General features: G+C 61.2%; 2 protein-coding genes across 2 annotated transcripts; both read left to right on the forward strand.

Annotated features, from left to right (window-relative positions):
- Positions 1-187: 187 nt before the first annotated feature.
- On the forward strand, positions 188-15,359 carry SCRT1 (scratch family transcriptional repressor 1). The gene is made up of 3 exons (XM_012760270.3): positions 188-795; positions 2,797-5,126; positions 15,274-15,359. Exons 1-2 carry the CDS (start codon positions 681-683, stop codon positions 3,729-3,731), a joined length of 1,050 nt encoding a protein of 349 aa, XP_012615724.2. The 5' UTR covers positions 188-680; the 3' UTR covers positions 3,732-5,126; positions 15,274-15,359.
- DGAT1 (diacylglycerol O-acyltransferase 1) lies at positions 10,066-20,292 on the forward strand. Its single transcript, XM_012760268.3, has 17 exons — positions 10,066-10,656; positions 15,274-15,361; positions 17,537-17,577; positions 17,691-17,776; positions 17,860-17,912; positions 18,074-18,179; positions 18,280-18,381; positions 18,475-18,549; positions 18,626-18,729; positions 18,819-18,857; positions 18,941-18,982; positions 19,060-19,104; positions 19,183-19,295; positions 19,377-19,442; positions 19,536-19,623; positions 19,716-19,778; positions 19,900-20,292. Exons 1-17 carry the CDS (start codon positions 10,454-10,456, stop codon positions 20,053-20,055), a joined length of 1,470 nt encoding a protein of 489 aa, XP_012615722.1. The 5' UTR covers positions 10,066-10,453; the 3' UTR covers positions 20,056-20,292.
- The last annotated feature ends 1,975 nt before the right edge of the window (positions 20,293-22,267 follow it).

Raw genomic sequence — 22,267 nt, forward strand, 5'->3', positions numbered from 1 at the left:
AGAGACCCCCGCCGAGGACCCCCGCCCGGCGGTTGAGCCCCCGAGGACCGCCCCTCTCCGCCCTTGCCGGCTGAGCGCACCCGGGCGCTGGCCGCGGTGCTGCCCAGTCCGGCGCTGGCCGCGGTGCTGAAGCTGCGGGCGCTGCAGCGGCTGCCGCCGCATTCTCCAGGCCCCGCGCCGCCGCCCCCGGTGGCATGGGGGGCCGCTGACTGAGGCTCCGCCGCGGCGGCGGCGGGGGGAGGAGAAGGGGGCCGTGGAGCCGGGCAGCCCTGCACCCACTCGCAGCCTCCGGGCCCGGGACGGAGCCGCTCCCCCCTCTCCACCCCCCCAGCCTCCTCCCCCGCCTGTCCAGGGGCGGCACTGCGGGCTGGGAAGCCGGGACCAGAGGAGGGAAGGAAGGAAAGAAGAAGAGAGGAGAGGAGAGGAGAAGAGAGGAGAGCAGAGGAGAGGAGAGGGGAGAGGAAGAAGACGACGAAGAGGGACCCGGAGGGGCAGAGGAGCAGACGTAGGGCAGCCAAAAGGAGGAGAGAGGACGGCACTTTCGTGGCAGCATCCAAAGGCCAGAGTGGGGACCTGCGCTGCCTCCGCTGCTCCTCGGATGGTGACGGGGCCCCGCCGCGGCCGCAGTCCCCCTGAGCCCCGGCTCCACAGGCCCCCAGCGCCGGAGTCCCGCAGGAATCATGCCCAGGTCCTTCTTGGTCAAGAAGGTCAAACTTGACACATTTTCTTCGGCAGACCTGGAGAGCTCCTACGGGCGCGCCCGCAGCGACCTCGGCGTGCGACTGCACGATAAAGGTGAGAGCTGGGCTGAAGCTGGGCCCAGGGGCCCAGGGCCTTGCTGGAAGGGGTGGAGGGCCAGAGGGTGGGGGTGGGGGAGGAAAAACCTGGGAAATAGATGGGTACACAGAATGGGCAAGAGGCTGTGGCTGGAGTGGGACTGCAGAGGGTGGGGAAAGGGGAATGCAGAGGCAGGCCAGATCTGGGCAAGGCTGAAGAGACATTGGGGAAGAAAGGCCAGGAAGAGGAAGCACCTGAATGCACACACTGACCCGCAGCCTGACCCATGTGGGGACAAACAGCTGCATGGACGACTGCCGAATGACAGGACCCAGCCATGTGGGCACATGCAGACCCACACCCAGAAACCTGGGCCCACTTCACTACCCTCTTCTCTTCATCGGGTTGCACCACCAGAACACCTGCTGGGGCTAGCTGGGGAATGCTGGGAGCTTCAGGGAGTAGGCATGGGGTCCAGTGGGGCTGTCCACCTGTCAGGGCAAAGGTACCAGCAAAGGCAGAAGCTTCCCTGGAGTCAGGGTCAGGGAGAAGAATGTGGGGAGGTGGGCTGTGGGCAAGAAAGGCCCAAGGTGCTGGAGGCAGGGGGAGGCTCTTTGTGTAAGGGTGCTCAAGTTCAAGGACAACTGTTAGCATGCAGGAGAGGGAATGGGAGTGTCAGGCAGCCAGCGTGGGGTGGCAGAGCAAGTGTGACCTGCAGGAGCCAGAGCCTGTATGAATCCATGTGACTGCATGTGGCCATGTGACCGTGTGCGCTTGTGTGACCCTGTGTGAGTGTGTGCTTGCCTGTGTGCCACTACATGGGACCATGTGACTCTGAGTCTGCTGTGTACCATGTGACTGAGAGTGTGTCCAGGGTGGCAGCATGTGTGACCCCACATGAGTAGGTGGTGAGTTTGGGAGGTCAGCGTACAGCCTACCCTATGAGGAGACTCCAGGACTGATGGTGGCAGGGATGTTCGGCGTAACCCTGAAAAAGCCAGAGCCTGCATCGTGAGGGGTGTGCATTTGTGACTTTGAGGTTGTGAGATCCATCTTGTGCCTTGGGAACAGCCGCAGTTACCAGCATAAGTGATTCTGCTCTCCTGCAGCTTGTCCCTGTGAAGGTGTCCCCTGGTGGACACCCTGGCACTCTCTTTACCACAGCTCTCCCTAGTTGCTGTTGAGGAAAGTGGAAAGGACCCCAAAAGGGGAGTGTGGGCAGAAGAAGGCAATGTTGAACAGGGTAGGACCCAAGAGTGCAGGATAACCAGAGAGAGTGAGGGAGAACCAGAGTGGACTTGGACAGAGGAGAGTGAGGCTTGAGCCACAAGAGTAGGGGCCAAGTCCAGTGAGTGGTGAGAGAAGGGAGATGGGAAGGAGATGCTGGTGAGGGCCAGAACTGGGGGAGGTATACATCTCTAGGGCTGGTTGGGGGGCCTAATGGGCCAGAGAGCAGCAACATCAAAATGGATCACAGATCTGGGGGCCCCCGGCAAGAGCCAGTGAGGACCCAGGAAAGGCAGGACGAATGGGGTCCCTGGGCCAGCGGCCCTGGCTTTGTGCGCGGCGGGTCTGCAGTGTGTTGCATAATCAAGGAAAACTGCTGAAGTGGGGAGAACCCTTGGGGGAGGAGGAGGAAGAGTGGGGGGAGGAGGGAGAGGGAAGCGCCACCCCTCCCCCCTGACCTTGAGGCTCGGGGGAAGGGGGGCAGCCGCGCCCGAAGATGCGCCTCTCTCCTCCCCCCACGAGGGTGGGGCGCTCGGACGGCGGGGGCGGAGCCTGGCCCAGCCCTGTCTCATCCTCTTCTTTCCTCTCTTCCCCTCCTTGTCGTCTCCATCCTCCTTGCCCCGCGGTCCCTCGGCCCCTTCTCCTTTGTCCTTCTTGATGTTTGCCTCTTTTCCGGTACTTGGCGTCTCCCTGCCTGTGTCCATTTTGTCTCCCGCCGACACCCCCCCCATGTGGGTCTTGCCTGCTGTCCTATTCCCTTCCCGCTGTCTGTCTGTCCACCTCGGCCCGCAGGATACCTCAGCGACTACGTGGGGCCCTCTGTCTACGATGGCGATGCCGAGGCGGCGTTGCTCAAAGGGCCGTCCCCGGAGCCCATGTACGCTGCAGCCGTGCGGGGAGAGCTGGGTCCTGCGGCCGCGGGCTCGGCGCCGCCGCCCACCCCGCGCCCGGAGCTGGCCACAGCTGCGGGCGGATACATCAACGGCGATGCGGCCGTCAGCGAGGGCTACGCAGCCGACGCCTTCTTCATCACCGACGGGCGCTCGCGCCGTAAGGCTACCAATGCCAATGCTGCTGCCGCTCCCTCTACTGCCTCAGGGGCGGCCCCAGATGGGGACGCCGGAGTCGGGGGTGGGGCGGGAGCGCGCAGCTCGGGATCCGGGCCCGGGGGCCGGGGCGGCACGCGTGCAGGGGCAGGCACCGAGGCGCGCGCGGGGCCAGGGGTGGCAGGCACTGGTGGCCGGCATGCGTGCGGCGAGTGCGGCAAAACGTACGCCACGTCGTCGAACCTGAGCCGGCACAAGCAGACGCACCGAAGCCTGGACAGCCAGCTGGCGCGGCGGTGCCCGACGTGTGGCAAGGTGTACGTGTCCATGCCGGCCATGGCCATGCACCTGCTCACGCACGACCTGCGCCACAAGTGCGGCGTGTGCGGCAAAGCCTTCTCGCGACCCTGGCTGCTGCAAGGCCACATGCGCTCGCACACTGGCGAGAAACCCTTTGGCTGCGCACACTGCGGCAAGGCCTTCGCCGACCGCTCCAACCTGCGCGCACACATGCAGACGCACTCGGCCTTCAAGCACTTCCAGTGCAAGCGCTGCAAGAAGAGCTTCGCGCTCAAGTCTTATCTCAACAAGCACTACGAGTCGGCCTGCTTCAAGGGTGGCGCTGGCAGCGGCGGCCCCGCGGCCCCCGCGCCGCCGCAGCTCAGCCCTGTTCAGGCCTAGGGCGGCGGGGCCTCCGGCAGCCAGGTCGGCTCTCAGCAATACGGGCCCCCAGGGAAGTCTCCGCCGGCGTCCAGGAGGAGGGGCCGGAGGGCGGGCCCCTCCTCACAGCAATAGGGGGAGGGGGGGTCCGGTCCCACCCCGCCCCGCCCGCCAGGGGCCTTGCCGGCCTCTTCAAGCAATAGGGTCCTGAGGGGAGACCCAACCCAAGCCCCTTCCCCTCCCCTCCAGGGTGCCCCAGGCTTTCTCCCAGCAATAGGGTCGAGGAGACCCAGAACAGAACCTCATCTCCGAGTTGGGTCTCTGAAGACGGGGTGAGATGAGGTAGGGAGCGCCCTCTTTCTCCCTCCTCTGCGCCCCTGGATCGCGTCGCAGAGACTCAGGTCTTCCCCACCCCTTCCCAAGCCTTCAAGGGCCGGGCCTGCGGCCCAGACGTCCAGGGAGCCGGTCCCTCCCCGGCAGCAGGCCAGGGGAGGAGCAGGAGAGGGGCGGGCCTGAAGAGGCCTTCCTGCCCCCCCCACCCCCTCCCCCTCCCCCCCGCAGTCTTCGCCGAACTCCCGGGAGTGTTAGACGCGTTGGGATGGGGAGGGGAGCAGACGGCGGCACCCCTCTCCCTCGGGTTGCTTCTGGGGCCTAAGTCCGAGCCGCCCCTCCCACCCTCGCCTCGCATCCTCTGCCAAATCTGAATTCTTCCAGCCCAGCTTCCCGGGCGCTGTCCTCCATAACGAATAATAATGACACATATCGAATCGCATGGACTTATCCGACCTCCTCAGACCCCGCTCCCGCCCTGCCCCGGGGCTCCCTCCCTCGTACCCCGGGCATTCGGTGTTGGAGGACGGATTCCCGGGACCCAGAGGCAGGCCTGGGTGCTGCCCTCTGCACATCTCTCTGTATTCGCTTTGCGGGTAAAGCCCCCTGGGGGGGTTGCGGACGCGTCGGGTTTCTTTCTGTATTTGTACGTTTAATTTATGAACGGATTGCACTCGGGTCAGGGAGGGGGCGCTGAACCCCCCATCCTTCCCGCCGACGCCCGGGCCTAGGGATGTCCAGGATTACTTTCCCCGCCCGTGAGGCCCGTTCCTAGCTGGGCATCTCTAGGGAGCCTCAGGCCCCGCCTCTCAGAGGCCGGCCCCTCCCCTGAGACCCAGGCCCCGCCCCCACTCGGTTGCCAACTTTCGCCCGTCTATGCCAAAGCCTCGGCGGCGACCCCGCCCAAGGGCCCGCCCCATTGGCCGCCGCCTTTGTGACGTCACTGCATGCAGCCCCACCCCTCCTCCCGATCCTACCCGGGGCTGCCCCCTCTCCCTCCCTTTTAGGTAGTCCGATGCCGACTATAGAGCAATAATGCGCACTGCATGCGAAGCTGCCGCCGCCTCTAGAGTTACTGAGAATCAGGTATCCCCTCGCCCCATCCACCCCATAGGCCCCTAGATCAGGGACGCTGCGCGGGGCCGGCCGCGCAGACTTTCTTCCTCCCCCTTCCCTGCCCCCCCACGGCAGAGCCCGGCGGGTGTACTGGTTCTGGGGGCGGGGGTGGGGTGGCTGGACCCACGATCCCTCCTTCAGTCATCCATTACTTTCCGACCGTTCATTAGGCACCTACTATGTGCCAGGCCCATTGCTGAGTCCGCCAGGGATGCAGTGACCTTCGGGGAGGTGCGTGTGCAAGACAGGTGGCAACAGGCTTGGGTGGGCCAGGGAAGGATGCCCATGCAGACAGACCAGGTCCCTAGGCTCAGACGGTCTCCTTCTACTCCTCTCCACCTCAGCCCGGTCCTTGCTGGGCGCAGTTGGGCTCTACCTTTGACTTGGGCCTTTTGGGCCTAGCTGAGGTGACAGACTCAGGGCCCCAGGGCTCAGTGCCAGCCACCAGAGCCGCCCATACAGGGGTCCAGTCTTCCGATTCCCTGGAAACGTGGCTCTGCTGTGTTTGGCCAGGGGCAGGGCCCTGGCAAGAGAAAAAGGTGCAAGCTTGAATATGTGATGTGGCCAGCCTCATCCCCAGCACCCAGCTTGGCTGCCCCCACAGGGGCACACCGTGGGCCCACATCCAAACCCCTACACAACCAGGCCTGGTGCCCACACAGCTCCCAAACTGGGCCCTGCCCACCTGTGCTGCATGCACACACACACACACACACATACAGGCATCCCCACCCCACCCCACTCCACTCTCCTGTCTACCTACCTAAGGAGAAGGCCTGAGGGCCATGGGCCCACCAGGGTCTCCCACTTCCCCTCACATCTCGCCGCCGTGGAAAGCCATGGGCCCTTTCCCGCCCCCATAACTAAGCAGCACAATAACCGACTTAGCGAATTCAGGTAGAAGGAACGTTTAGGTAGCACCTATTTTGTACTGATTCTACAAGTAGGGCCCGAGGTGCGGGGGCCCTCGGGTGGGGGCTGTGGCCGCCGGCCTGCCCCGCCCCCACCCCCGCCTGCGCCCCGCCGCCTTGTACATATTCCCACCCGGAACTGGCCGGGATTTTTACTCGGGCCGAGCCCCTGTTCCGCCCCCGTTTGGGGCTGGGCCGGCCGGACAGACGGACGGACGGACAGACCTCCTTCCTAAGCACAATAGCACCAGCTCCCCGGAGCGCCGCACCTCCACGAGGAGAATAAATGCCACTCTTGATAGAATTTGTATTGTCGGGCTGATGTGTCCTGGGTTGGGCTGCGCTGCTGGGGGGCCTGTGGGCATCTTCCCAGTCCTGCCACAGTACAGAGGCTGGCGGCTTGCAGGCATCAATGCAGCAGCTTTTCCAAAGAAGGCTCTCTTCTTCCACTGGGGAGAAAAGCAGTTGGCATTTCCCCAGGAGCAGGTGAATCTGCTATGCGCTAAGAATTGGGCACTAAGGGTTTCCAGCCCAAAGTCAGGTTCAGCTCGAGGCTGATCTAGAATGGCCAGAGTAGGTATAGGAGGGGCTGCAGCCCTCTATCCTGGGGTGCCTCCACTCTACACCACCCTCCATGTAGGGGCTTTTGCTGCCCTGGCAGGCCCGACAGCCATAAGTGAGCTCTCTGAGATGCTGTTGGAAAAAATGGGGACAGCAGAGGGTTAGAGGTCTGGCCCCTTCCTGTGGCCTGATACCCACATTCTGACCCCCAGACTTCCAGGTTATGGGCCCCCTTCTGTCTGAGGAGGCCTGTATGAACAGTCGATTGAACCAGTTCCAGGGAAGAGGTGCCTAAAGGGCATATAGGCTTCTGTAGCCACCCATAGCCTGAGGGCTCCAGACAGGATGAATAGAATTGAGATGAGAGGTGGTGTTGTACTGAGAGAGCAGAGGGGCAGGGACCAGCAATGGCCCCTGGTAACCAGGTAGGTAGGCATGAACTGAGAGGTCCAAAGGTTTGGGGCACATATGGTCAAACCAGGTCAGCTCTAAGCCCAGGGCCAGCACAGCTGCCCACACCCTAGCTGTGATAGGGGACAGGCCTGCCCAGATTCAATTGGGGTGGAGAGCAGGGGAGCCAATTCTGCAGCAGGTTATAGACTGTGCGTCTGCTGTTTGGAGGGGGTGCTGATGGGGGTAAGTGCCCCCTTCTGGAGAGCAGTGCCAGCAATAACAATAGCAGGTGTGAAGACATGCCTGGTACTGGTAGGGGCCTGTAGCCAAAGCCTCCTGCAGAGGTACTCTTCACTTTCACTGTCTGGGCCTGGGTAGGCATCATCACCCTCCTTGGAGATGAGGAATCTGAGCCTCTGGGAGATAAACAGCTTGTCTAAGGCTAAAGGATCCCAGGGCTGCCTTTGACATAAGCTCTGCCCCCAAATTCTACCCACCTTGGCAGGCGGCAGTGGTGGGGAGGAAGACTCCTAACTACTCGCTCCTTTTGGAAGGATTCCACAGCTACTGTGTTTTTCTGCTTCTCCAGGATTTTGATGGGTGCTGGGGGTGGAAGAGTGGAGGCAGCCTCCCTGAGACCTGGGATGAGCTCAACCCCCCATTCCTCTCATCCATGGACGCAACTTTCCATCCTAGAGAATGGGTGGCACAGGCTGCTGACCATCACTGCCCAGGAACTCTCCCTTCGGCCCGTGCCCCTCACAGGGCTCCTTAGCCCACCACGGCCCCTCTGCCCTAGGGTCATCCCAAGATCCCTTCTAAACTCCAACCCCCTCCCAGCCCTCCATCCCACCAGGCCTGCAAGTCTCCTCGCCCCAGCCTCTGCCCGCTCATTTGTTGCAGCTCCCAGGGAGATCTGCACCATGCTTTTCTCACCCACCCCGCCCTGCACACCTTCGTTTCCAACCAATCTCATGTACCCTGACCTTTCGCCTCTCTCCTGGATTCCTACGCTGCACCTCACCCTGGATCCCGGGGTACTGGGGCTGTGCCAGGCATCACTCTCCTCTTAGGCTACCGCCCCGGCCCCGCCTCCCGGCTGCAGACCCCGCCCCCGCCATGTCGTCAGTACCGATGCTCTCGCTCATTGGTGTGCTTACAGCCAGTGCCTTCCCATTGGCTCGCGGCCCTGCTCTTCCCGCTCGGCCCGACCCATCCTCCCTGGTGGCCAGGTCCCAGTCTCTGGTCGCCTCACTCCCAGTGGCCACTTGCCAGTTGACCGGTGTGAGGCGGGACAGGGTCGCAGGCAGCGGCCTCCAACGCGATCCTTCACTCCTCATTGGACCGGGTGCGCTCGGCTTACTGGCAGGCTGAGCCGTCAATCTTTTCCTCCTCCCATCAGTGTGACAGCCTGTGAGGGTCTTCTGGTTTTAGGTTCTGTACTGGAGGGTGGTATGGCCAGAGCGCGCGAGGGGACACGTGGGCGCGCGTCGGGGGGAGGCTCGCACTCGCTGCCTGGGAGAAGGTGTGAAAGAGGGGATGGCAGAGCCCTTATGGCTTCACCTGTATGCTCTAGGCTCACAAAAGGACACTCTTCCGCCTAGCCTCCTTTTGGGGTCAGTACATTCTCAGAAAGGCATAGCACAGCTGAGCCCAGGCCCAGCCCCAGAGCACGCTCCGATAGTGGCTGCAATGCACAGACAAACGTTTTGGCAGACTGGGTAGAAGACTGGGCTGATCCTGATCCACCCAGGCCCATGCGTGAGGACAGGGGCTCTCTGGCTCAGTCAGAACGCCCCCCCCCCCCAGCAGGCTACAGGAAGACACCTTTTTGGTAGTCCCAGACTGCCTAATGCCCTGGCTGGCATCAACCCAAGATGATTATGGCAGGAAGATGTGTCACCAGGGTGAAGCCCTGCCGGCCACCTTTGGTGGAGGTGGTGGAAAGAGGCTGAGCTCACCGGGAAGGCTGTGACAGACAGGTCCACTGGAGAGGCTGCACACCTCAGGCTGAGTCCCTCAGTTTGCTTCCAGAGAGGCGCCTCTTGGCCCTGCTCATCCCAGAGGAATCGAAGTGTCTCCTGGGTAAACCAGGTCTTAGTCCCCAGTGAACCCTGGGATCTGAGGCCCAGAATGTCTGCACTCCATGCCCTGTGAAGATGCATGCCAGGCCAAGGTGGGAGCAGACTTGGTCTCCTGAGCCGCACTTTGTTGCTGTTACGGTTGATTAGTTGTTTCATTTAACAACAAGGCGATTGTACAGGCTGTGCAATTTCACAGAAGCCTCTGAGTCCCTGGCAATCTGGCACCCCAGGCTCCTGACGGCTTGGCGAGGCTAGTTCCAGTTGGAAGCCTGGAAGCCCTGCAAGTTGGAGGACCTGCTCCCTGTGGAAAGGCCGGCATCCTAGCCCTATGCAATACCGGCCCTGCAGACAGAAAGGTGGAGAGCCTGGAGCGACACGCAGGGCGGATGTCCCAGTGACTCGGGGCCTGGGGCACTTTTCCCGCTTGAATCTCTGACTTGGCCCTTGTCTGAAGTCCCCCTAAGTCGAAGAAAAGCTGATTCCTGCCGTGATAACTAGAGGTGCAGAGTGTCGGCGCAGAGCACCACTGTGCCTGGGGCAGCAGTTACTGCGCGGAAACCATCGCACCGGGTGGTGGTGACGCGAGCTGCCGCGGACAGAGGCCCCGAACAGCTGGACGGTAGCGCACCAGGCTTTTCATAAATAATCAACATCCCCAAACGACTCGCCTGGACTGAGGAATGACGGAACCCTGTATTTACAGAAGTGGGACAAGTGAGAGGTCAGGGGAGGCGCACAGCTGCCAGTAAGTCGCGTGCTGGTGCAGGCCCTCAGGCTATCCGCCTGGCTCCGCGGAGCCGGGCAAAACACTGGAAGTCTTTCGCGGAGACCCTAGGACGAAGCAGGGAGCAGATCTGCTGCCCGGCCGTGTACTTGCAGCCCGCAGTCCCGGCTCACGCGAACGACTACAGCTCCCAAGGTGCTCTGCGCCGACACTCCCGCAGAGACTACGACTCCCAGGGTGCTCTGCGGCGACACGCTTGCGGCGACTACGACTCCCAGGATGCTCTGCGGCGACACGCCCGCGGCAACTACGGCTCCCAGGGTTCGCCGCGCGTCCCACCTCTCACACCAGGCCCCGCCTCAGGTCGGCCTGTGGACTACAAATGGACACGCGCGGCAGTCGCCCGCCAGTTAGCGGCTCCGGTGCGAAGCGGCCTCGGTTCCTTGGGCGTACAGGCGTAACGCGGGCGGGCCTGGAGGGCCAGACGAGCGGTCGCGCGGGCTACGGCAGCCGGCGTGGGGCGGTGGTAGCCGTTGCTGAGGGTTGGGAGGCGGAGTCGTGGGCCTCAGGCGCTGCAAGCCCGGCGGGCCACGACTTGGCTGCGGCAGGGTGCTGGCTGAAGCCATGGGCGACCGCAGCGGCGCGGGCGGCTCCCGGCGCCGGAGGACGGGGTCGCGGCCATCGAGCCACGGCGGCGGCGGGTCTGCAGCGGTGGAAGAGGAGGCGCGGAACGCGGCGGCGGGCCCTGACGTGGGTGCTGGGGGGGACGCCCCGGCCCCGGACAAGGACGGAGACGACAATGTGGGCGGCAGCCAATTGGAGCTGAGGTAGTGGAGCACCTGACCCCTAATCTCTGACCCTATGACCCTGGACCCCGTGACTTTTTCCTGGTTCCCCGGGAGTGGCCGCAGCAGCGCAAGCTCTGAGTCCGAGAACCTGGGGTTCAGACTAAGTGGGGACCTGTGTGCCCTTTGGGCCCTGCGGGGAAACTGAGGCTTGGAGGGGAGGGTCACCTGCCAAGGTCACCGAGATGGAGGTGTGGAGTTGGCCAGGCAGAGAGAGGGGAGCCGGCAGCTGCCCTGCTTCCAGACGCTTTTGGGTCTGTGCATCCTCAGGTGGGTCCTGAGGTCCTTTCCGAGGGATGAGCTGGAAGCCTGGGCACTTAGAGGGCTAGTCCGGGTCCGGTCCTGGCCCTGGACACTGTCCTCTTCCTTGGAAGGAGTTAGATGGGATCCGGGCAGTTTGTGATGAAAGGTTTCTCTTTGGAGGGCTATGAGGGGTGCCTTGGGATTAGGGACAGCTCCCAGAGGACAGTAGCCCAGGTCTTTTTGAGGACAGGGAAAGGGGCAATGTAAGAGGCTTTTTTGCTTGCAGGCCCTTCCAAGGGTGGCTGCATGGCTCATTCATCCCCCATTGAGTCGTTAGGCTGGCCTGCTTGTGTTGCCAGAACAAGTGCTTGCTATAGGGATGTGGGTCTTGTATTGGGACATTTATCCCGTCTGGGGTTTACAGGAGGAGGGGTTTGAAGTGGACCCACCTGCGGGTGGGTGCCCTGTTTAGCTGAATGACTGACAGGAATGGAGGGGGGGGGGAATGAACCATGCTGATAGGGAGGGCTTGGCCTGCCTGGACATTGGCCCTTCCTCCAAGCTGGCCCAGAGCAATCCATTTGCCATCTTCCAGCCTTCCTTTCTGGCTTTCACCTTGGTCCAGGGGCTCTCAGGGTCTTTGGCTGAGGGAGCAGCTGAAGGGCCAGAGGTTATCAAGGAAGAAGTAGGCAGTTGGTCATTTGGTTGGTGTGGATTTGCTCTCTCAGAAAACAAGAACAGAGGCTTTCTTCACCGGGCACTGTGGAGAGGGATTAGGGGAGGGCAGCTGGGGTGCAGGCACTTTCACAGCCCACAGGGTGCTCACAGTTCACCTGGGAGATAAGATAACCTCAGCATGATGCATTCATGGAACAGTATGGACAAAGGTCGGGCAAGGAGGCTATGAAGGTGCCACTGGGGAGGAGGGTGGCCCTCCTGAGAAGGTGCTTGCTTGCTGTGGGCCTGGGGTGGTGCTGAGCGAGGTTGGTCCTGGCACTTTCTTCCTGAAAAGGAGTTGCCCTCTCTTTAGGAAGCAGGGGATGGCTAGCATGGCCTCAGGAGGGTGGGATCAAGGTCCTTTTGTGTGAGATGGGGGTTTCCACCTCTGGGCGAAGCTGCCACTCTGGGATAGGCAGGGGAGAGCAGTCACTTTTTTTGTTTTCACTAACCAGCAAGCCTTTTCTGTGCTTCTGGGAGTGTGGGGCTGGGTATAAGCCTTGTGGGAGAGGCTGGGTGAGCCCTGTTTTTGCTGTTGGGGTCTGAGATAGCCAAGGTAGAGCCTTCCTGGGACTGGAGGGTGAGCCAGCTGATCTGTCTGCTCCTGGGTCATGCAGGCTCTAGCTCACCCCCTTGTCACCCTCCCACCTCCCTTCTTCCAACTGCTCGTTGCTGTTCTTGGCCCAGCCCAGCTTTTCCTCTCCCTCTTCCTCCTTACTCCTTGAGCTCCAGGCTTCTTCCCCTCCCTGACACTTCCTGCTCACCTTAGGCTGGGCTCTGGGTGTGAGCTCATTTCTTCTGGTCCCATGGCAAGGTGAGACTGTGAGGCAGGAAGGAAAGGGCACCTCTTCCTGTTCTGCCTGGCTCATCCCTTCCAGGCTTTTTGCACACTTTTTCTGGCTCTCAGTTCACGGGCACTCCCTTTTGGTTTCCATCTTCTCCCAATGTGTTTGTCCCTGGGGTGTCCTCTTTCTGTCTCTCTTTCCCTTTCTCCAGCAGGGTCTGAGAGGTGTGAGGAGCCTGCCGCAACCATCTCTCACCCCAGGACTCAGCCCAGAGGTCAACACACAGGAAGTGTGGATGAGGTGGCAGCTGGGAAGGGAGCTGGCACTCTGTCCTGCTCCTCACTCTGGTTGGCCCTGGTGCTGGACTGTGTGGTCCCCAGGTGTGGCCCACACTTGGGAGCTATGCCTTTGGGCACACTTTGAACCTTGGCATAGGAGCATGGGGATGGGCATGTGCTTACCTCCTAGTGCTGATGTGAGATTGAGTAAGAGGATCCTACTGGCTGGGTGTCCCTGGGGGCTCCAAGGGGGAATGAGGGTGGGCTGCTCTATGTCCTCTCAGCCTGGGGAGGGGGTCTAGGACAGCTGGAAGGCATAGAGGCATGGGCAGGTCCTCTAGTAGGGGAGAGGGTGACAAAGGCGTTCTAGGCATGGCTGGCCAGTTCCTGCCTCCCTGTGTGGGTGAGTTGCCGGCCTGCCCTCTAGCCCACTTGCTGCTGGCTGTGCTGGCAAGCCTGGAGCTCTTTGGGCATTGGCAGATGGGGATCTCCTCCCCTGGGTCAGGGGCCTCTGACCTGTTGGGGGAGGGGCAGCATGGGCTGAAGCTGTGCAGTGGCGGTGCTGCCTGGGGTCAGGTGTCAGGAGGCCTGTGGAGGACCTGAGGCTGGATGTGGGTAGGTTGAGGAAGGCCTAGGGAATCCATCAGGAGTGACCTAGAAAAGCTTTCAGCTTTGGAAAGCAGCACTCTTTCCCCACTCTTGTTTCAGTCTTGAAGATGGGTACTAAGAAAGCCAGCATGGTCTCCTTGGTGGCCTGAAAGGGGCAGAGGTCCCACTGTTGTGGAACAGCATGGCGATGTGAAGACAGTTGATAGGTCATGGTACAGGCAGGCTAACTAGGAGGCTTTGAGATAGTTCTGGTGAAAGCAAATGGGCTTGAACTTCGGGGAGGGCAGTGGGGAGGCCTGCTCTGTCCTCCCTGGGAAGCTGTGCCTCATATTCTTGACTGCCTCAGGGTACTGGGGCTCTGGGAAACATGTATACTTACCCAGCTTCTTGGGGAAGTGGAGCAGGTGCAGTCCGGGGAGATGGACCAAGGGCAGTGGTCAGTCAGAAAGGCGTGTGCAGACCCAGGGAGGGGAGGGCTCAGATGAAGACCACAGCCTCACCTTGTGGTCCAGACTGGACCTCATGGGTAGATGCAGAAAGCTCAGGCCTGTGGCTGAGAGAGGCAAGTGGACAATGGCAGGGGCTGGGGTTGGGGCAGAGCTGCCCTGTCCTGATGCTCCAGCCTAGATGGGTAGAAGGACAGGTGCGACCATCCTTTTACCAGCTTGGTGGTGCTGGGGGCTAGTGTGGCCAGGTCCAGGAGCTGTGTAGGTATAGATGGGACAAGTGCCGTGTAGACCTTGGTCTGGGGGACAAAGGTCAGGCCTGTTGGCATTGCCCTTCAGTCTCCTTGGCCCCTTGCTTCCTAGGCGGGGCCATCTGACTGCTGACTCCAACTCTAGCCAGCTTGCCTCTCGGAACTGAGGCAGCGACAACCCTGAGAGGGCATCTGTGTCACAGGCTCCTGCCATTGTTCCTAGGCCCATTTTCTTGCCCAGGGCTCTGAGGCAGAGGTATATGTGCATGGAAGGGAAGGGGAGCCCTGGGCCTCTCCTCTTACAAAATTGAGGCTTTGCTCAATGCTACATGTGGCTTCCTGGTGGTGCAGCAGCTGGGAGTGAGGTGGGGCTGCAGTTGGTTTGAGTGAGGCAGTGCTGGTTCCTGGGCCATGTGTGGTCTGGTCTTGCACTTGCTGTCCTTGTCCCAGCACTAGGACAGCCCATCTACTGGGCCAGGTGCCCTTTTCCACCTCTGCCTTTCCCTGAGGACAGGCACAGTCTGCTTGCCTCCCCACCATCCCACACTGGGTGGGAGAACACAGAGGGTGCCTGTCTCTGCTGGAGGCCCCAGTGGGCTCCTCTTGACCCCTTCAGCCCAGGCAGCACTTACCTGTGGTTGAACTGGGATAGGCTATCACTTTTCAAAAACAAGTGGAGGCCACACAAGCACAGGCCAAGTCCCTGCACCCAGGAAGGTACCCATCAGGCTGGATGCTTGACTGGCCTTTAGCCTGGGTTCCTTTGCCCACTTGGGCCTTTGTGGTCATGTGTGGGGAGGAGGCTCTTTGGGCTGTGTTGGGACCCCCTGGTTCTCTGGGTGGCAGGATGGCAACAAAGCTTGGAGGACTTGCCCTTCACCCTTCTGTCCCAGCTATTTGGTGGGGCCAAGTGGGCCCACAGATCCCTGGGTTGGACTGTGGCCCCAGTGCTAGTCCATAGCCAGAGTGCTGTGGGAGCCAGGCTGGGCTCCTGGCCTGTGGTATGCAAGTCCATTGTAGGCCTGGGCCAGGCAGGGCAGGGCTAGCCAGGCTCCTGCCTGTGATATGCCCTTTTCTGCTGCCTAAAGGGGCAGAGAGCTTTGCCAGCCTCTGGTATGGCCCTACCTGGCTTTTCCTCCTGTTTGTAAATGAGGTGTGGGGTGTGTGGGCAGAAGAGTGGGTTGGGGTGGGAGTGTGGATCACAGCTGCTAGCCCAGAGTGAGGGGCTGGGGTATCTGCTCACCAGGGTGCTTGTGTCCTGCACTGCCAGGTGCCATCGCCTGCAGGATTCTTTGTTCAGCTCTGACAGTGGCTTCAGTAACTACCGTGGCATCCTGAATTGGTGTGTGGTGATGCTGGTGAGTAGGATGGTGTCTGGGAGCAGGTCTACCTGTGGCCAGGTAGGGCTCTGTCCCAAGTTGGCCTTCACCTGGGAACAGGCTCTGTCCCCCAGGGTGCTGGGGCTGGAGTCCATGTGGGTTGGGGGGCACAGAGCATGCTGTAGCTACCTTGAGAAGGCTATGTCTCCGTGTGGTGGCCTTGTACTGGGCTGCTGGGAGATGTGGTGGCGTTCCCTGCAGTGGCCACACACTTGCTGCTCCCTGCTGGATCCCAGGAGAGTCCTGCAGATGGTAATGTGGGGAGGCCTGAGGCCTGTGTGCTGTCAGCTGTGCTGAGGGGGCGCAGGCCCCACGGGAAGGCAGGGAGGAGGAGGGGAGGCTTGCCCTGCTTGGGCTGTGGAGGGAGCACTCTGTGGATTCAAGGCTTCCCTGGCAAGGTATGTAAGAAGAGTTTCCTTGTGCTATGCCTTATGGCCCTAGTGGACATAGAGCCCTGGTAGGCCTGGCCCCTGCTCTGCAGGCCTGCTGGCCCCTCTCCTTCAGCCCTGAGTCCTAGGAACCCTCCAGGAAGGTAGTTGGATGGAGTCCTGTGCCATGTCCAAGGCCTGCTGCCCTTGGGGCCTGGTTCCCACTGGCACTTTGTGGGGGTGGGGCTGAGAGCCCCACCCCAGAAGCAGTTGGAGTCTAGGGCTCCAAGGGGCAGCCTGTGGGGGGAGTTGTGGGCAAGGGCCTGTCTGGGCCCAGACTCCACCACTTAGGGCCAATATCGCCTGAGGCCTTTGACCCTTGCCCAGACTTGTCCTCTGTTGGGTGTGGTGCCTGTGTGGTACTGGCTCCACGTACACCCGTGGCCCCAGTTGGTGGTCCTGGGAGGTTCCCTGGGAGTGTCTGGGGCTCCCAGCATACTTGGTCTGCAGAGGGCTTTGGGCTTTGGCCAGCTGTGGGGTGAGTCCTGGTGGTGAGAAGCTGGCTGGGCAAGAGGACAGTGGGCCTGGTGCTCGCCTAGCCCTCAGGAGATGTGTTCTGTTCCTGGCTTAGGCTGGGTCTTGGCAAGCCAGACAGCACTGTTGGTTCTTTTGGAAACTGTTGGGCCTGCCTGGCCCTTTGGCACAGCTGTGAAGCCTTTCCCTACTTCTGGCTCTGGGCTCCGGGCTCCTTGCTAGGTTTCCTCTGTGGCCGGGGCCTGGAGGGGCCACTGCCCATCAGCAGCTCTGGCTTCTGCCTGCTGTGGGTTCTCAGGAGAGGCCACATTGTGCAGTGGATGATGTGGGTTCCACATGTGTTGAGGCAGGAGGTCCACTGGTTAGCCTTGCAGCTGGGAGAGGTAGGGCAGTGGCCCCTGTGTCTCTGAGGTAGTCTCCTCCTCCATGAAGCCTTCCCTGACCACCCAGGCAAGGACCAGTGTTCTCTTGGTGGCATTGCTTTTCCAGAGCACTTGTTACCACCATGCTCATGGAGGTGTTGGTGGTGCTTGTGAAATAGGTGATGAACTTCTTGTCCTTGCAGAGGGAGGCTGAGTGCCTAGCCCTAGTGTGGAGCCGGGACCCTGTCTTGATGGGGGCTCAGTCCATGGAGAGCTGCCATGGAGCAAGCCTGGAGCTTGGGGGCTGTAGGAGGCAGCCAAGGCTGGGCAGGGCATGTGCCCAGGGAGCACTCCAGGCCCAACCACCCTCTACCCCACACCCTTGCCTGCACTTTCATGTTGTAACCTCTTGCCACACAGCTGAACACTGAAAAGACTGGCCTGGCTGGCAGGGCAGTGTACTGGGCAAGGGCAGGCAACTCCCCCCTTCAGCCTTGGCCCCTTAGAGGGCCTGGTTCCCTGGGGCTTGGCTGTGGACAGTCCTCCCTGGGCTGGCTTGGGCTTTGGGGCTGTCACTATGGTGGTGGCTGACTATAGGGTGAGCCTCAGGTTCCTCACTGGCTTGCTTAGTGAGAAGGACAAGCACTGCTGCACAGCAGGCCTCTTTTTGCTGCTGGAGATGCAGGCATCGGAGGTACCTGGTTCCCTCCATGCAGGCCCTTCTAGGGGCCCCTGCACTGATGTGGGCTGAGGTGTGTGGTGAGTCTGGGAGCTTGGCATGAAGACCAGACAGGGCTGGGTGTGGGTTGGGGGCTCCTATCCCCATAGGTGCTGGGGTGGGGTGTCTTGTGGTCAGGAATAATGGGGCTGTGTTCTCCTGTCTTGTGTAGATCTTGAGCAATGCGCGGTTATTTTTGGAGAACCTCATCAAGTGAGTACCTTCTCCATGTCCTGGCCTCACCCCAGTCACCGCCTGCTTAGGTCCTGTCCCCAGGTCTCCCCCCTCCCTGTCCCCACCTCAGGCCTTCATGCCCCTACCCCTAGGTATGGTATCCTGGTGGACCCCATCCAGGTGGTGTCTCTGTTCCTGAAGGACCCCTACAGCTGGCCTGCCCTGTGCCTAGTTATTGGTGAGCTGGGCTCTGAGGAGGGTCTTGGGTGGGGACCAGACCCGCTTGGCCTTGAACCTGCCCTCTGGTGCTTCTGTCCTCAGTGGCCAACGTCTTTGCTGTGGCTGCGTTCCAGGTTGAGAAGCGCCTGGCGGTGGTAAGCATCATCCTGCCACAGCCCCTGGGAACCTGCCAGTCAGTTCTCCTCACTGCTGCTGCCTTCCTGGGAGGAGCTGCTTCCCAGGTGGCCCTCACTCAGGGAGTGGGGGCCCTGGCTGAGTGCTCTGCCCCCCCCACCCCCCGGCCTCACCCCCACAGGGTACCCTGACGGAGCAGGTGGGGCTGCTGCTGCACTTAGCCAACCTGGCCACTGTTCTCAGCTTCCCGGCGGCCGTAGCCTTGCTGGTTGAATCCATCACTCCAGGTGTGCCCCGATCCCACCCCATCCCATCTGCCCTGGGCCAGCCACAGGTGCGGCATCTGGCCGTGGACCCTGTGGAGGCCTGAGCCTTCCTCTCCTGCAGTGGGCTCCGTGCTGGCGCTGATGGTGCACACCATCCTCTTCCTCAAGCTTTACTCCTACCATGAAGTCAACCTGTGGTGCCGCAGGGCCAAGGCCAAGGCTGGTGAGGGCCTGCTGAGGGGCTAGGGCTGCTTGTGAGGCCAGGCTGGGCAGCAACATCACTCCATCCCTTCCCTCCCTTCTGCTCTGCTGCTAGCTCCTGCAGGAAAGAAGGCTGGCGGGGCTGCTGCCCAGCATACTGTGAGCTACCCAGACAACCTGACCTACCGTGGTGAGGACCCTGTGGTGGGTGGGGCTGGGGGCAGGGCCAGGCCTGTGCTGGTGCCAGCCCCTCCCTCCCATTCCAGATCTCTACTACTTCCTCTTCGCCCCTACTTTGTGTTATGAGCTCAACTTTCCCCGTTCCCCCCGAATTCGGAAGCGCTTTCTGTTGCGACGACTCCTTGAGATGGTGAGGTTGGGGGCTGGGGGCTCACTGGGGACTGAGGGGCCTTTAGGGCCATCTGGAGACTCAACCGTCTGCTCTGGTTCCTCCCTTAGCTGTTCTTAACCCAGCTACAGGTGGGGCTCATCCAGCAGGTAAGGGGGCTGGGGCGGGTGGTGTGGGATGGGGTGGGGTAGCTCAGTGCAGGTGGGAGCTGACGCTGCGCCCTCCTTTGCAGTGGATGGTCCCTACCATCCAGAACTCCATGAAACCCTTCAAGGTGAGTGGCCCAGGCCCTCCTGTGGCTGGGGTGGGCGGGCGGAGGCCGTGGCCGGCTGAGGGAGCCTGTCTCCATAGGACATGGACTATTCACGAATCATTGAGCGGCTCCTGAAGCTGGCGGTAAGTGTGCTGGGCCAGGAGAGGGGGATGGGGGGCAGTGGCAGGGGTGTTTTGGAACCTGGAGCCCCTCTCCCACAGGTCCCTAACCACCTCATCTGGCTCATCTTCTTCTATTGGCTCTTCCACTCCTGCCTGAATGCTGTGGCCGAGCTCATGCACTTTGGAGACCGGGAGTTCTACCGAGACTGGTGGTAGGTGGCCTTGAGGTTGCCCTTGGGGACTGGGGTGGGCTATGGTGTGCTCTGATCACCCTGTCATCTCTCTACTCCCAGGAACTCTGAGTCTGTCACCTACTTCTGGCAGAACTGGAACATCCCTGTGCACAAATGGTGCCTCAGGTAGGTGGTGTATGTATGTGCATGTGTGTGGGAGGTGGGGTGAAGCTGTGGGCCTGGGCCCCTTCCCACGCCCCCCTCCCCCTTCCTCTGCAGACATTTCTATAAGCCCATGATCCGACGGGGCAGCAGCAGGTGGATGGCTAAGACAGGGGTGTTCCTGGCCTCAGCCTTCTTCCATGAGGTCAGTGCTCTGCAGGGCATCCTGCCTCATCTCTGGGCAGCGGTGTGGGCCATGTGGGACATAGCTGACACCCCCTCTCCCTCCTGCCTCAGTACCTGGTGAGCATACCCCTGCGAATGTTCCGCCTTTGGGCCTTCACGGGCATGATGGCTCAGGTGAGCAACCTGCACATGGCTGCCAACCTGCCTGCTTCCCCCTTCCTGAGCCCTGGGGCCCAAGAGTAGCCCTCCCTGTGGTCACCATGGCTGACTGACCTTGGCCTCCACATGTCCCCAGATCCCGCTGGCCTGGATTGTAGGCCGCTTCTTCCGGGGCAACTATGGCAACGCGGCTGTGTGGCTGACGCTCATCATCGGGCAGCCAGTGGCTGTGCTCATGTATGTCCACGACTACTACGTGCTCAACTATGAGGCCCCAACAGCAGTGGCCTGACCCACTCCTCACTGCCCGTGGCCAGAGCCAGCTTACCTTCCCTTGGGCCTTGAGTGCTGCAGCTGGGGGCCTGGCTGCGTGGCATCATCCTCCTGCCCTAGGAGGCCTCTCTGCCCCTGTGGGGCTCTCTCCTGTACCCCTTAGGGATACTGGCAGCATACCGGGCAGATGCCGGCTGGGAGTCTGTGCTGACCCTGCTCCAGGGGCTGAGGGTGTCAATAAAGTGCTGTCCAGTGACCTCCCTTAGTCTGCCAGGGGTTTGGAGGGCTTATGGGAGGAATGGTAACACCCATGGGGAGGGTCAGTGTCAGGGCTGTGGGGGGAGCTGCTCCAGGAGGTGCTAGAAGGCCCTTTTGTTCCTCAGGCTGTCTGGCCCTGGTGTTCTTGGAGGGTTTGGGTCCACCGGCCTCTCCATGCCACCCCAGCCCTGCTGGGTGCTTCCCTATGTGCCCACATGGGCTGAGCTGTCTAGTATCTCCTGGGATGGGTGGGAGAGGCTACTTTGCTGTGGCAGGGCAGGGCAGGGCAGAGCCAATGGGGCATTTGCATGGCTGGGGATGTGGCCAGGTAGGTCCCCAGTGTCCCTACAAGCTCACTGCTCAGAAAAGTTCAGATCAGACTTTGGTGCTAGTGATGTACCTGCTAATCCTGCATGGTGGGGCCAAGTGTCCTGTGGCTCCCAGTGGGGCATGAGCCTGTTTAGCCAAATTGGGCCCATCCTCAGCTTGGGCAGGAAATGCTCAGGGTTCACTGGAAGTGGGTTTTGCCTGGAGCAGCCTCCAAGGGCCCTTATGACTTGGGTCTGGGGGACCAGGAGGCTGTAGAGATCATGATGACTGTCCATGGGCAGTTCATCTAGGGATGGGCTTGGGGCAGGGCCCTGGGATCACATCTCCAGGGTCAGGAGACCCCGAGCCCCTTGGCTGAGATAGGGACCCCCTCCCTTAAGACCCCACCTTGTGCACTAACTGTGCCTTCTGAGGCCAGGCTGCCCCTTCACCTGGCACAGAGGGCCTGGAGAGTAGGGGACCCTGGGCCCAGTGGCTCCAAGCTGTCCTCCCCTAGGGCTAGGCCTGCCATCGGCCCTGGAGCTCTTCTCCCCACACATCTTCTGGCACTGATCTGGGCAGTCCAGACACAGCCCTGACTGAGGCCATCAAAAGGACACTTCATTCCCAGGCCCTGCCACCCATTGAACTGCAGAGGAAATCATCTTGGTAGCAGAGGTGGGGGCAGTGCCAGGTCCCCGTTCCCAGCTTATCTTGGTGGGCTGGCTGTCTGATTGGGATCCCCTGGGCTGAACCAGGCAAAGTGTGCCCTCCAAACCTGTAACTATAGTCCAACATGGCAGGTGTCTGAGGAGCCCCCAGTACAGGTCTAGCCTGCACTGTCCTGCCCACTACCAATCTGCCGGACCACAGACTTGCCAAGGTGCTGCCATGGGAGGTCAGGCTACCAGTACTGGGGTGGGGTGGGGCTGCCCTCCCACTACTCCAGTGAAGGCAGCACCTTCCTGGCTCCTCCCACCCTCTGCGAGTGGCACTCCAGAACAAGCTGTTGCTGCCAGAGTAAGAAGCTGCTAGAAGAACAGTGGCCAGGCCGGGTATGGTGGCTCACACCTGTAATCCTAGCACTCTGGGAGGCCGAGGCCGGTGGATTGCTCGAGGTCAGGAGTTCGAAACTGAGCAAGAGCGAGACCCTGTCTCTACTATAAATAGAAATTAATTGGCCAACTAGTATATATAGAAAAAATTAGCCGGTGGCGCATGCCTGTAGTCTCAGCTACTTGGGAGGCCGAGGCAGAAGGATTGCTTGAGCCCGGGAGTTTGAGGTTGCTGTGAGCTAGGCTGACACCATGGCACTCACTCTAGCCTGGGCAACAAAGCGAGACTCTGTCTCAAAAAAAAAAAAAAAACAACACAAACACACAAAAAACCCGATGGTCAAGGCTGACCCAGAGGCAGGGTCTGTTCCACTAGCCACATCAGATCACCTGGGCCACCTTCCCCTTCTTCCACCAGGCCCTGTGGAACACCTTAAGCAATAGGAGGTGGCTCCTGCACCGATGTACTCAGGGTGTTGACTCTGTGGGAAGATGCAGCCCTCCCTCCATGTCCCCTATCCCTGAGTGAAAATAACTTGTGAAGGGGATCCTAGGGACTCAACAGACAACCAGGGACTCCAGGCCCAGGCTACCCCTCTCTGGCCCCTC

This window comes from Microcebus murinus, chromosome 7 (genome assembly GCF_040939455.1).
Source record: "Microcebus murinus isolate Inina chromosome 7, M.murinus_Inina_mat1.0, whole genome shotgun sequence".
Taxonomy (NCBI): Eukaryota; Metazoa; Chordata; class Mammalia; order Primates; family Cheirogaleidae; genus Microcebus; species Microcebus murinus.

What these genes read in the sequence shown, in the direction of transcription:
- SCRT1 (XM_012760270.3), top strand. Translation starts at nt 681, where the DNA reads ATGCCCAGGTCCTTCTTGGTCAAGAAGGTCAAACTTGACACATTTTCT. An exon ending in CGTGCGACTGCACGATAAAG is followed by an intron (nt 796 to 2,796) that starts GTGAGAGCTGGG and finishes CTCGGCCCGCAG; the next exon opens with GATACCTCAGCGACTACGTG.
- DGAT1 (XM_012760268.3), top strand. Translation starts at nt 10,454, where the DNA reads ATGGGCGACCGCAGCGGCGCGGGCGGCTCCCGGCGCCGGAGGACGGGG. An exon ending in AGGTGGGGCTCATCCAGCAG is followed by an intron (nt 18,858 to 18,940) that starts GTAAGGGGGCTG and finishes CCTCCTTTGCAG; the next exon opens with TGGATGGTCCCTACCATCCA. An exon ending in ACTCCATGAAACCCTTCAAG is followed by an intron (nt 18,983 to 19,059) that starts GTGAGTGGCCCA and finishes CTGTCTCCATAG; the next exon opens with GACATGGACTATTCACGAAT.